The 14,578-nt window shown below is 36.8% G+C and overlaps 1 protein-coding gene across 1 annotated transcript in view; it reads left to right on the top strand.

Moving 5' to 3' along the window:
• CCDC60 (coiled-coil domain containing 60) overlaps positions 1-14,279 on the top strand; it is a gene marked incomplete at both ends in the record, with an annotated part of 57,671 nt that extends 43,392 nt beyond the window's left edge. The window contains 8 exons of the mRNA XM_084297432.1: positions 748-852; positions 2,444-2,534; positions 4,406-4,631; positions 8,282-8,372; positions 9,310-9,432; positions 10,548-10,679; positions 12,581-12,770; positions 14,181-14,279. Coding sequence (XP_084153558.1) covers positions 748-852; positions 2,444-2,534; positions 4,406-4,631; positions 8,282-8,372; positions 9,310-9,432; positions 10,548-10,679; positions 12,581-12,770; positions 14,181-14,279 — 1,057 coding nt within the window. The remainder of the gene's footprint in view (positions 1-747; positions 853-2,443; positions 2,535-4,405; positions 4,632-8,281; positions 8,373-9,309; positions 9,433-10,547; positions 10,680-12,580; positions 12,771-14,180) is intronic.
• Between the last annotated feature and the right edge of the window lie 299 nt (positions 14,280-14,578).

The following is a 14,578-nucleotide window of genomic DNA, read 5'->3' as shown; positions in this document are numbered from 1 at the left end:
TAAATGTTTGAATCCTAATAAGTTACTGAAAACCCTGTGTGGGTGCATGTGAACAAACATACATTGTTTGCCCTCCAGATTTTGATTCAGAAAATTCTGACTTATTTGCATATATGGTATAACTTTTGAGATAAGGCTTATCTTAAGGAAAGGCTGTAAAAGTTAATATTTAATTTGCCTAGTTTAAAAAAAAAAAAAAAAAAAAAAAAGGTAGGCCTAGGAAAGACAGGGAAAAGACAGTACACATATCATGTACGCTATTTTGTTTATTAACCTGTTGCTCACCAAAAGTACCTTTATATATTCACACTTGCCTGTGGACTAGGTTAGAATGCTAAAGATAATCTTAGTTCAGAAAAAGATCAGCCTGGCATTTTGAACTAACACATTGCCTCTTCTCAGATGCAAAGCCTTAGAAGCTACTGTAGAATCCAAAAAAAACACCCAAAAAGATACATAAGAATCCAAATCATGAGGTCATAAATCCTGGAACCCTCATAGGTATGAAAGTACTAAGTACATCACAAAGGCAAGTCTGTTGGAACATTTCCCACCAAATAATATGCATCAACATTGCAAAAACCTCAAGAGGTGTCTGGAATTCACTGGGACAATAAACAATTTGTTACAGAAATGCCTTTTATCAACAAGAGCTTTTATTGCTAGGCTGTCTACTTGGCAACATGTTGCCAGTTGAACTATATTTTCCTAACTGTAGCATAACACATTTGTTTCTCCACTTTATAGCGAACATCTTTTCCGGCAGCTGTGTGCCATACACTGGCTTTTGGAAGCTTTGACCCTTGAATCCAACAATTCGATGCATTCCATATTAACCTGCTGGAATCCAATGTACGTTCATAATGCATGGTAGTCTTTGGAGTTAGGATTTTGGAATCTTTTGTCCTTTATACCTTGTTGTTTCTCTTATTTCAAGTAATAACTATTTGAGTGAAATGTTATTAATTCCATGCCATGCAGCATAAACAAATTTTGTATTGACATTGCCCCCATGCAGTCAGCAGGGAGTTGTACAGTCAAATTAATAGCACAGCATGGTCCTCTATTATTTTAAGTTACAGAACTAGCAGAAAATACTGAGTTGACCCAACCAAATTTAGTTATGTTTTCTTTCCTTCTTTCTTTTGTTAATAATTATGAAAATTAAATACATGTATTAATGTGTATGCATATTCCTGGAGCCTTCTTTAGAGGGTTATCTCATTGAACACAACAGGAATTCCAGGAATGTTATAATTACAGAACAAAGCCAGCTATTAGGTGATATTTAGTGGCTGCTTTTATTCTATCAATTATGTTACAATGGTGATGGTACTTCTAACAAAACTGCATTGTGTTGCTTCTGAATTTTTGTGCTGTTAAAAGTAAATAATAATTTAAATTCTCAGCATTTTTAGTTAATAAATATAACAACATTGACTCTGTTTTAAATTATTTGTGTGTGTTTGGTAAAACATTGAACAGTCAATGCTTGATTTACAGGGCAGAGCTCTTCTGTTTTCTCTGTATATTCTCAGTCAAGACAAACTACATTTATATATAACAAGAGTGTCAGAGTAGCATTATGTAGAATTAGCCTGATAAATTAGACAGGAGAATCAGTCCAGTCCAGCATGTATCATAGATGGGTTTTTCAACCCCTTACATATGAGGAACGACCAATAGACTGGGATAAGAGGAACAGTTTGTCAATAAATCTCACAAATACAGGCTGACAGCAGAACATAAAGACTCTGGATTCATTTCCAGGTTCAGAAGTAGTATCGTCTTTTGTATAGTTCTGTTTTCTGTTGCAGTCTGTAACCACCACTCCTCTTCCTCAAAGTTATTTGAACTGATATGCATACCCACGTACTTCATGTTGCAGTAACCATGAAAAATCAGGCTTGCATTTAGATCACATACTGTCTGTCCACACAAAAAGATTTTCAGATGTGGCAAAGGAAGCAAGCTTAGAACACTAATCTGCTTTGTAAAACCTTTGACTGATTAGATCGGGACCGAATGATAAATGAGCCAACCTCAGAAGTGACCTGTTGTTATACCACAGCTGCAAATGCTGCGGCTTTCACATTTTCCTTTGTCAACACGATGTAACATTTAAGCTTTTGGACTAGTACAGGTCCTCGCTCTGCTAACAGCTTTGAAAAATCAAACTTGTATGAACCTCCTGTCATTTCTATCCATGAAATCTGGCTATACTGGATAAGATTCTTCAGTACTTGCACAGAGGAAGTTGAGAGCAAAATCTGACCCAGTACAAGCGTGATATCTTGCAAAAATGACTTTGCTGTATTTAGGTTCATCTGCACTTGTGACTGTAGTGTAATCACAGCTTGTATGTTTACTACATTTCTTAAAAGAAGTTGTAATAAAACAAAGACTCTTGAGATGAGAAACTGATTAAATCATTTTCACTCAGGGACCCTGGTGGCTGTAAAAAAACAGTGAAAGAAATGGAAGAGGAAAAGTTAGTAGCATTCATGTGGGAGCTCTTTGTTACAAATACAAAGGTAACTTCATTGGTAATTTCTTCCTTAGGAATTAATCTAACTTTTCAAGCTTTTTTTTTTGTTGTTGTTGCCTAATTGAACTTCCTGATACCACATTTTATACTCTGGATCCTGTGAATGCAGATTGTTTGTCTCTCTGGGTTTTGATGAATAACAGTGTGATGCTAAGTAATAGCAAAAGCAACATGTAGTTATTCTGCAGATTGAAACTGTGGCTTGGCCTTAGAGATAATCACCGATGTGGGAAGAATTAAATACTTTGTTAAAATTTATGTAGCCTTTGGCTTGCGTTTGCCCCCTTTTCTTTATGAGTTGGGCACCTGGGGATTTCAGACCAGTGTCCTGGAAAACCTTGTTCCAATAAGTTCTAGTCACGATATGTTTGGTTGCCTTTTTACTCAGAATATACAGCTCAATTTGGAACAAATTCAAACTAAATTTCTATTTGAAGAAAGCAAGATTCACTTGGCACATTCAAAGCAAAGCCGAGGAAAGGAGAAAAGCAATTCAGATGAAAGCCTTTTAAAAGATAAATAAAATTATTATCCTAGAGGATGGTAATCTGGTAAGGCAAACATCATTATAAACACTACAAATGATCTAAAACACTTGGTAACTGTTTTGCTATGATAGTCCATCTTTCTGAAACCACAGCAAGACTTTTGTTTTATTTTGTTTTGGTTTTTGAAACTGCTAAAGTGAATGGAAGGAAATAAAGTGGGAATGAGTTTGGCTTAGGAGCATAACTAGAAGAGCTCAATACGGAACAAGTGGATTCTGATATTTTCCACTCTAGCATATCTTACATTTTGATATTCAGCAGTTTGCCTAAGATTTTAGTTCCTTGCTTTGCCCCCTGTAAGGCAAATTTAAAGAAGTTTAGTAAAAGGCTTTTAAAGCCCCAGGTGAGGCACTCTTAGAAGTATGGGCTGTTGTTACATGCAAGCTGTTTGCTCTTGTTATTTGTCAGCACTTGCAGCTTGTACCCTCCTGACATAATAACAAAAATGATTTAATGGAAGATGAAGATTGCTGTTGGGGAATAAGCAGCAAGAGTTGTGAAACTTCTAAAAGACCAAAAAAAAAAAAGTGTTTTTATGCAAATATTCTTTTTGCTGTTAGCAAAGTCAGCAAGTCACGGAATTAACAGGGGTGTTTCTAAATAGAGGTCTTTCTGACTTTTCCATATAGTCTTATCTATTCTCTAAAGTCAGGTCCAAATGAACATGAGCAGAGGAAAACAAAGTGCGTGTCAACCTTTGTGTGTCTTTTAGCATCTATGTTGCTGGGATTATTTTTCTGAAATAACTTTCCTGACTTAATGATAATTTCCTCTCTGTCACTTACACTAATTATGGCTTGAACACTGCTTTTCATATTTGGTATGAAACTTGTAGTGGAATTACTGGGTTTCTCCAGGGGTACTTGCTTTATAATGCATGGTGTTTTGATTAATAAACCTGTAGAATTCAATCTGCTTTCACATCTACATTCCTGACACAGGAAACTTATTTGCCAGGTTAGTGGGTGTAGGGAGGAGACCCAAACATTTATCAAACCATTTTGACCTATTCCTCCATGGACATGAGAAAGTTGCTCTATTACAAACCTTCTCCACTGCTTCAGTGTTACTTCAGCAGAGGAATGTCAAAGAAAAGTAACAAATTGAAGCAGGTATGATCCAAGAAATCACTGCTTTGTTGAAGTCACTGAAGAAAAATCTTTGAAGTTACAGGAAGGCTGGAAAAACCTACTGCTCTGATTAGTTATGGAAATGTGTTTCTTGTCAAATTTGCAACAGAATTTTGAAACAAACTTTGCTGTTAACATTTGGTATTGAAAATCCTTTCTATTCTTTTTTCTTTGTACAGAAATACATGCGGAAAGCACGACACTGTCCACTTTTCAGGAAGACAAACAAGATATTTACTCCAGTCATCTCTCAGCTTAGTAGTCAGTCTTTTTATGGTCAAACCCCTCAGGGTAGTGTAAATTCCCTTGTGCTTTACTCTGAAGACAATGTCAACACGAATGGAGCTTTGTCTGATGTTATGAGTGAGTCAGTGCAAACTAAGGAACAACATCGTCTTTTTCCCCGTAAGTTTCTTTTCTTGACTGCTAATATCAAATAGATTTGTTTTCAGCATTACTAGGGAGTCCTTAGTTCAAAGACACTGCTAGATGTACAAGCGTATTTCTCTTCAGACTTAGGGAGACTTGTACAGAGTTCCTTGCACCCTCACTGTTAGCAAATTGGTTTAAAGACAGTGTAGTCCCATGTGAATATTAAGTAAGAGTTTTAATTAATAGTCAGTTGTAGCAGTTTTATGATCAGACACTCATCCACATCTGTAATATTCAACAGGAGGTAAAAACAGTAAAACTGTTCTGTGGTTTAAACAACTGATCCACTAAATACATGTCTGTTTAACTCAGGGGTTTGTTACTCTGTATTCCTTTACTCATCCATTAGTGACTACCCTATGCTTGATCTGACAGAATAGTTTATCTGCCAGCTCTGCAACGCGTTTTAGTACAAAACTAGGTAATCTTCAGTCTTTTCCTCCTAAGTCAAGACCAGAAAAGCACATATTGGAAATAGATTATAAGTCAGTAGCCTTTATCTAGAATTCACAAAGCTTCATGAAACTCACACAGACAAAATTTTGAGAGTACACACAACTCATGTACCCACATGTAAGCACATATTAAAAGTGGGAAAGGTTCTGTAGTAGGTAGCTAATTAGTAGTTACACCTGAGCGTGCCTCTTAGAGATAATACTTATGTTAGGGAAAGAATTCAAAATGCAGTTGGACAAAAGGCTTTCCATTAATTTAGATGCTGTAGTTTTAGGACTGCTGCTGTAGAATGTCTGCTTATACAAGTTTGATTTTTCAAAGCTGTTGGCAGAGCGAGGACCTGTACTAGTCCAAAAGCTTAAATGTTACATCGTGTTGACAAAGGAAAATGTGAAAGCTGTAGTGCTTACAGCTGCGGTATAACAGGTCACTTCTGAGGTTAGCTCATTTATCATTCGGTCCCAATCTAATCAGTCAAAGATTTTACAAAGCAGATTAGTGTTCTAAGCTTGCTTCCTTTGCCACATTTGAGAATCTTTTTATGTGGACAGAGTATGTGATTTAAATGTATGAAATGTAAACCTAATTTTTTGTGGCTACTGCAAAAATATACGTATATGCAAATCAGTTCACAGCATAAGTTTTCTTCACACTGAAAATTAAAATGAGACCTGTATCTGAGAGGTCTTAGCCCCAAGCTCTAGGCTGGATATTAGCTCCAAAGCTTTTCAGCCAGCAGTGTGGCTTTGAATTCTCAGGCAAAAACTTTTAAAAGAGGATATATGCATATTTGTGCAAAGGTTCTTAATTATAAAGGTTGCACCTGTATTTTGGCCTCTTCTTTAGGGTTGATCAATATCTTTACAATGGTTTAATCAGTGTTACATCCCTACATAATAGGTATATATTTGTACCCCATTACACAGATGTTTAAGATGTAGAAATCAAGGAGGTTTGCCAAGCTCATACAGCTTGTCTGTGGGAGAGCTGGAGATCATAACCCCAATTGTTGCAAATGCAGTCTAGTGAAATTACTACAGTCTCTGCTGTTTTTCATATTTCTAATTAATGTCTGCCTAGCTCACAGCTATGGAGGTTAATATTTCAAAAATATTATGAATATGGACAAGCTGGAGTATTCATTTCCCCAGTTTTTCTAACTTGGTAATTGGAACAGATTATAATACTATAAAATGGAGGGCACGGAGATATTCACAGAGTTGTAGGCTATCCTGAGTTGGAAGGGATCCAAACATCATCAAGTCCAACTCCTGTCTCCACATGGGATCACCCAAAAATCAAGCCCTATTTCTGAGATCATTGTCCAAACTCTTCTTGAACCCCGTCAGGCTTCGTACCAGGACCACTTCCATGAGGCCCTCTGTTTCTGTTGATAGTCAAAAAAAGGACCTATATCTCTCTGGTATTAGCTGTGCTTTGCTTCCTGTTCTCTCTCTCCAAAATCTGCCAGCTGGGCTGCTATCAGGAATGGCTTGAGACAACTTGTCTCATCTTGGAGAAAGCACCAATTGCAGCCACTCCTTAGAACAGTTCTTCTCCCCCAGACAGACATCAGCAGCATAGATGGGTTTCAGATATCCAGCTATTCTATCTGCCTGTATGGTAACCATAAATAGAAAAGATAATTGGATTCTTTTTAGAAGGGCTTTGGCAATACATGCCAAGAACAAATGAGATCTGTATGCAGGCTAAGCTCAGTTTTGAGCAGAGGCTCCAACCCCATGGGAGTCAACCTTCATATTCAAACTGCTTCTCAGTTCTAGAGCTCTAGGAGGTTCAGTGGTATAGCCAGCATCTTAGAGGCTAACACACTGACTAGTAAGAGTCACAGGGGAACCATCGTTTAAACTAGTCAATGGTAGAGCTTTGAGGTTGGCTAGGAGTCTGGCACTCTTGAAACTTACCTTGGCCACAGTTAATAGAGGATCTTTATTATAAGCATGTTTCTTAAAAATTTTAGTCCATTAGCTGGTGCCCAACAATTTCTAGCATCCATGTCTTACATTTATAAATTCACAGTATAATATTCAAATCTGTACTTTTAACAAGGGGAAGTAGTTTTTGCTCATATTTAATACAGTTAACGTTCAGCAGTCGTTTTCTATTACAGTATATGCGGTGCTTCACAAAAATACACAGAAATTACCTTTTGAAGTTGAGGATTGTAACTTCAAGATGCTGAATGCTCAATACAATACCACTTACTACCATATGGGACATACCAAGCACCTCAAAGGATGACTTAGAATTTGACAGCTAACACTGGGATTTTTAATACGTGTGTTTGGAGGGAATAACGTACAGAAGATGGCCACCTCAGTGTCTTTCTAGGGAGTTGGCATAAAAGCAGGAATGAAAACAGCAGTGGAGAGGAAAATAAAGATGTCAATTTTAAGGAAAACAGTGAGTTAAAGTGGCTTTCCAGGTGTTTGAGAGAGGAGAATATAAGCATTCACATTACAGTGGAAGGCAGAAAAAGTAGAGACCATTGTTAGTGAGAAAGATCTGCTCAGAGGTGGATAGTCTGGAACATATAGCCAATGAAGGACTACTTGAGGTCTTATGTTTTAGTAGATGACAATAAAGAGACGCAAAGATGTAACTGGATACCTGTTGTTTTTAAACGTATTAAATTCCATTTGATATTTAAAAGAAGAAGGGCAAAGTGATGCTGTAGGCTCAAATTCAGAAGACTTGACAATTATGCCACTAGAATACTAACAAAACAATACAGGAACTGAAGATTGAATTTCTGTGTATTTTGTTCAAATCTTCCAGTTTTCTAATGTACTATTATTACAAGCATCTAATGTTAATAATAATAATAATAATAATAATAATAATCTGTTATCTCCTACTTGATGGTTGTTTGTTTTGTTGTGTTGTTTTTCACAGCTTGAAAGAACAATGTTTTTGCTTTCAAAAGGGATTAATGATTTGGGTGCCTTTGTATTTGGTTACCTATCTTGAAACCTCTTTTAAAAGTCTGTATTTTTTAAAGAAACTTAATTTTTTTTTAAGTACTAAATATTAGGTCTCTGAGGATGCTTCATTTGGGCCAATGTATGTGACATCCTCTCTGCTAGAAGAAAATGCACAGTTGAGTTAGCATGTTTTTACAGATTATTATTATTTTTTTTTATCAGCCCTGCAGAAGCTGATCCAGATACCACATGGTTACATGTCAAAAGATGTCCCTGAACAAGAAGATATGGTTGAGAAGACTGGACTGCAGAGGTATGTTATTCAATGTGTTTCTAAATGACTAGGAGAAGCAACTCACCAGGACAGAGCTTAAGCATGTTTTTCAGAACAGCTGAATTCAGTGTTCAGTGAATTCAAATGATACTAACATTTCTTGGCATGGATGGCAGAATAAACTTACACTAGGTGTGTTCCTTCATTATTCACTTCTGTGGTGGTTTCTATAGCTCTAAGACGAACACAACAAACTATTCTTATAAGTAGACTTCGCTGAAGCATTTTTTTTTCTTGGAGTAGAGATCAAGAGAAAAATAAATCGGAAACTTTGTACCTAGATGGCAAGGAACTCCAGCAAGTCTGTCATTTTAAGAGTGTTTTATCAGCACCTGTAGGATGTCTCACGTTCTGGACAAACCAACTGTACACTATTTTAAAGCTTGTCTTGTCTTACGGTTTGCTGTTAGTGGCTCAGACGGATTACAGAGCAAACATGCCATTCATTAAAGAGCAAGAGAGAATATTAAAGAATCAGAGGCTCAGAAGGCAGGGATGAGTTTACAAATATGTTTTTGAAGGACGTTATATGCTGTATAAACTCAGTTCAATGTGCGGAAAAAGTTTGGCATGCAAATGTCAGCATTTTATTGTAGTGAGGCAAGAGCAAGCCAGTAAAAACTTGCAGCACAGTTAGTACATTTCAATGCAGTGCAAAAAGACTTTCCTGGAAGAAAGTGACTGGCAGGAAAGTTGGAAACAATCTGAATTTAATATAACTTATAATTTTAATCAAATTATTTTGTAAATTTCATGAATTAAAAACTGTATATACTAAATTTGGATATTACTGTGAATGAGATCTCAAAATTGACATGCATTCACATTACTGTATGTTGTAAGCAACACAGATGCTTGTCACAAGATGGTTACCACAAGATGTTAATTCAAAGGTTTTTTCTTGTTTTATTTGCAGCTGCCGCATCAGCTCTTTCATTAAGAGAAAATCTAATTTGCGGGCTGACACGAGGCAAAAGTTCGCAGAAGTACGTGAAGAAGCAGCTTGTTGTTTACATGACACCCTAGAGAGCCTTGAGAGGTAAAAAGAGACTCTTCCTGTATATTCTTAAAAGACCCTGCACCTTGCTTCTCACCAGATTTAGGACTTGTCTTCAGATGTTTTAAAATGCATCTACTGATTTAGATAAAAATAAGAATAAAGGCATGGTCCAGAAAACTTCATGACTGTCCACATACAAAAAATACACTACAGGTTAAGAACTTATGGAAGTGTTTTGGGATATTTCTGAATGACTCTTGTGGAACACAGTTCTGATAAATACGTTGTATATACTTACTTTGGGTCTAAAGGACTGTGACATTCAAAGAGAGAATAATAAATTCAGTTCGCATATGGTCTGCATGGCTATCTTGTAATTTCATTTCAGAGATTGCTGTATTGTTCTTCATCATTACTTTGACTGTTCTCATAGTAACAGTTGCAATGTCCTCTCTCAAGGCCTTTTCCCAGATCAGTGACATTTCTGCTTAGTTGATCAGCTGAAATCTGTCTTCCTTTTCCTTTCACAGATGAATGTTTCTGGGTGATAGTTGTGCAAGTTGTTTTTTCTCCATAAGCAACAGGCCTGAAATCCTTCCCTACGTGGCTGTTCTGCAGGATGTTATAGGCACAGTTTTCTTTCCCCTTTTCTCTTCCTTCTTCTTTCCAATCTTTTGTTCTATTTTGTAGCTAGATTTTTTTTGCCCCAGAGATTTCCTTCTTTGGAGCTGGGTTCTTACTTTTTTCCCTGAGCAGCTGTTGTGACTGCCTAAGCAACTAATCATTCTGATAGTATTCTTCAGTATGGAAGGACAATTTTACCCTAAATCATTGTGAAGCATTGCTGTTTATTCTGTTAGTTTGTTTTTAAGTAGTGGATACCTTATAGACAGTGGAGTTTTCAATTAAAACTTAAAATTAAAATTTCAATTTGTGTTTTGACTTAAGTTTTTCTTACCTCCTAGAGTTGACATAAAACGTAAACAGTTTTAAATATGCTTCTAGAAGAAATAGGAAGTTTATTAGTGTCCACAGACTCGTCATATGATGTGTTCTTCACATTCATTGTTTTGCGCCTTCCTTAGTATCTTCGGAATTAACTGTGAAGATGAATGGTAATTTTTCAAGGACAGATTTATTTATTTTTTTTGTAGGAGCCAGGAAGAGCGATGCTCTCTCAAATATCTAGCTTTGAAACGATTGAAGTACTTTAAAAAAGACATGGAAAGACTAAGAAAGCTGGACGTAAGAGCTGAAAGAGAACATGTTGAAGATGAAATAAAATGGTAAGGAGTCAGAGACCCTCAGATGGTCATGGTCACAGAGCTGTCATTAGTAAAAACAAAAATAAATAATAATAATAATAATAAAATCTTCTACATAAAACAAAGACATTGCAGAGAATGCAAGCTGCATGGAATGTGTTTTTCAGTCTACCATCTTTTGTTCTCTGTGCTAGTAAGCCTTCTGTCCTTCACATATAGCAGTAATGAAAAGCCAATTTCTTATCTCAGGCCCAAAATGCAGGTGGCCCAGGAACTCATCTGTCATGAGTTAATGAATAAACCTAGTCTTGGCCTATATAGCAAAACCCTGGTTTTAGTTCTCCAACATATGTTCCAGCTGTCCACTAAATTTAAGTTCTGACATGTAAATAAGCCCTGAAACTGGAATGAATGTGGTTTTGCTTTTATATGCTCAGTTCTGCTACAAAACGCCTTAACATGGACAGAGCTCCATAAGGAAGACTTACACCAGTATAATTTTTCACTTTTCCCCCATATGAGACTAGTACTATCAGCCAGCTATTCCTTCATATAAAAATCATACTTCCACAGTAAGGAGGCTTGTCTTCCTTTGACTATATCAGCATAGTTAGATGAGTATACGTTTTTGTTGCCTGTCCTGCGAAGTGCTAATGAGAGAGGTGCAAGAATAGTGAAATCTCTGACGCAACTGGTCAACCCCCTTGTGGAGACATGAGGTCATGACAGAGAAATTGCGTTCATCATAGCAGTTACTTCATTTACAACACGGCTGTTTTTTTCCCCATACTCTTGCAAACAGTGCCTTGCTAGGAAAGCTGAATTGCAGTGGAATGCTTTACTATGTTATGCTGTCAGTCTAGTTGCCTTCTCTCTCTCAAGAAGTGAGAAAAATAAAAATAAAATATGAACAGTATGATATGAGCCTACTGGCCCTAGCATCCCTTCTCAAAGAAAATATCTTAATGCACGAATGTGTTATACAAGACCTTCTTGTGACACAGTTCTGTTAACTGGGATAGTAATGAGTTGGCTAAACAGCCATACCAGCAGTATGCAACTGAGTATAGAAGTGGTTCTACTGAAGACAAGAACCTATTTGTTTCCTTTTTTTACTGATTTAAGGAAAAAATTCCTCACCCCTCTCCTGCTGTACCAGCAATGTGCATCCTAAACTGTGAGGAGGCAACACTTCCTGCTGGTGTGCTGCCAAATCTTCAGCCAGCAAACTCCAGTCATGCACAGTCTGGAAAGGCTTGGAACATCAGTCTTTAAGACTGTCAAAACAGCACTGCAGAATTTACACAGAACATTAAAAAAAAATGGAAGTCTTTTCACAAGAGTTTTATTTTTATTGTAACGTGTAATTCTCCTTCTGGCTCTCTATATTCAGAATGCCGTGGTAAAGACTGTGTGTTACTGCATGCTCACATCGGTGAGATTTATGTCAGCACGTAATGAAGAATGATGTTAACGGGGGAAAAGGAATAGTAAAGAAAATCAGAAAGTGTTTCAGAGAAGGCACTGATTGCATTAGAAAATCTGTAGAGGCTAAACATAAATGGGGAAAAGGTGAAGAGGACATATCCAGTAAAAATGGAAATATTGTTCAGTTTTTTATTATTATTTGCTTTCATAACCAAGTTTGTCATTCAAAATTTAAACGAACAATGAAGAAGCATCTATTTTAATGCCCTTGTAAAGGGAGATAGTACACAAGTTCTATTAAATAAAGCTCCTTTGCATTAGTCAATGGGAATTACACTGAGTATTGCATTCCACAAAGAACCCCCTTTTTTTTTTTTAAAAAAGCCATGGAGGTGGCAAAGTGGCAGAAATGTCAGGCAGACCTAGAGTTATCCATCAGATAAGCATTTGTTCCTAGGGCTTCTCTTTTACTGCTGTTCCTCTTTTTGCTAAAGGTTTCCTGTATTGCTGGCCAGACTCCCAGAGTCTGTGAAGAATGACCATTACGTGAAGAAAATCTTAAAGAAACTGGAAAAATTTGGCATGACTCCTGATTTAAAAATTCATCATGACACCTTTCTTAGGGCTTTGACTGATCTACAGGTGTGGGAACTGTGTTCTCCAGAAATTGCTGCAGCTGTGGAGGTGAGACAAGTCCTGTTCTTGATTCTTTGTATGATAAGGTTGAGGAAAGCAGACACCTATGGGTGAAATCCACACAGTGGAAAGTTACCAGATGAAATCATTTAGGATCTCATTATTGAAGATGGTACTATTCACCTTTTACAAGGCACATTGAACTCTTCAGGAGAAAGCTGTTATGACAAGCACTGGATTATTAATCAGTATAATTTTATTATTATGTCATTGTTGATTTATTTACTGCCACAGTGGAAGTGACATCTGTCATAAATTGTTAAGATGCTCGACAAGAAACATTCACTTCTTGTGCCTTGAAGAGGCCTGTCATTCCCAGTAGTTATATCTATGAGCTATTATGCCACTGATTCTGGAATTCTGCAGATATCTTTGTTTTGCTTCAACAACGTGTCAAAATAATCTACTTCTCAAGATCTTAACTTGGGCTCAGCTCTTGTAGTTGTAGAAGTGATTTGCAGAAAGTAAAGACAGAAGAACCCAGAATACATTTAGAATGTATACTGCTACATAGTCTAACCAGAACAAAAAAAGGCAATGATGCCACCTTCTGTTTTTTGTTCTTATTACAGTTCTTTCTTATTTGCAAGAGAACAGTAATTTCAGAGGGGCAGCAGGTTAGCGTCTGTGCATCTTCATTTACTGAGTATATGATGCCTAACAAGAGCAAAGCACCCAGTGTGTTGAAATCAGACTACCTGCATTTTCTCGATGTTTTATGAAAATAGCCATTTTGTCTTGTGCATATCTTGTTGCTAACCAGAGAGGCAGCCTTATCTTGATGCTCAATATGTGTCTCTGTTGCTTGTTTTTTCTTTTTAGATTTATTTGCTATATTCTTTCTGTTTCCTTTTCATTTGACCCTTCATGTTAGAGTAGTATTAATAGAAAAAAAGAGGTAAGTGTTGCTGAATCTCCTATCTGCTTATTTATACATCTTTCAAAAATAGCCACTGAGGAGGGAAGACCTTGGTATTTCTTCTGACTGGAATTGATAAAGGAAACTAGCATTTTAGGAGCAAGAAGAGCATCAATTAATATAAATTAAGAGATTTCAGATTAAGTTTTTTATTTAACTCCAGTTTGCTTTAATGTACATGTATATAGCGCTATGTCAGGCAGGAGACAGACATATGTTTAAAAACACAAGAATTGACTTTGAAGGATTCAGGGTATAAATGGCAAGGAAGATTGTAGAGTTTTGCTTTTAATTCATTTTAGAGCAAATCCAGCTGTTCTGAAAATTGTATTAAAATATTTTGGTGATATAAAGCACTGTACTGTTTGCAGAAATCAGTATTTTTCTTCCATTGTCACAATGATCAATTTTTTCCCGCATGTTATGTCTTTCTCTTACATATAAAATCAAATGCTCAGGAAAACCTTTTTCTGTTTCAGTTTGTACGTGAAAGTATTGTGGAGATGCCAGAAGAGGATTTCAGTGAGTGGTTTCGGACAAGAGTAGCCCCTCTCAGTGCACAGGCCTCTGCCTTTTAATCAAATGGCCAGATGAATGTGTTTTCCAGTTACAACTGTCTGGATTCAAGCAGAAAACCTACTGTCTATTGAGAGTTGCCTCAAGGAAGGCTGGGGAACAAATTAACTTCAGGAAGTCCTATTGACCACTCTTGCACACCCTGTACAGTGCTCTGCTGGCTGAGGTCAGCCACAGAAAATAAAAGCTCAACACTGTTGCTCCTTCCTGTGTGATGTCTTGGACTCACCAACAAACTTTAATCTCAACCAACTTTTTAGGATGAACACTGAGTTCCTAATCACAGGCCAGGTGGCTTCTT

The sequence above is a fragment of the Netta rufina genome (assembly GCF_964035555.1).
Source record: "Netta rufina genome assembly, chromosome: 17".
NCBI classification, from domain to species: domain Eukaryota; kingdom Metazoa; phylum Chordata; class Aves; order Anseriformes; family Anatidae; genus Netta; species Netta rufina.
Note: the sequence above shows the minus strand (reverse complement) of the source record. Positions and strands in the feature narration are given on the sequence as shown.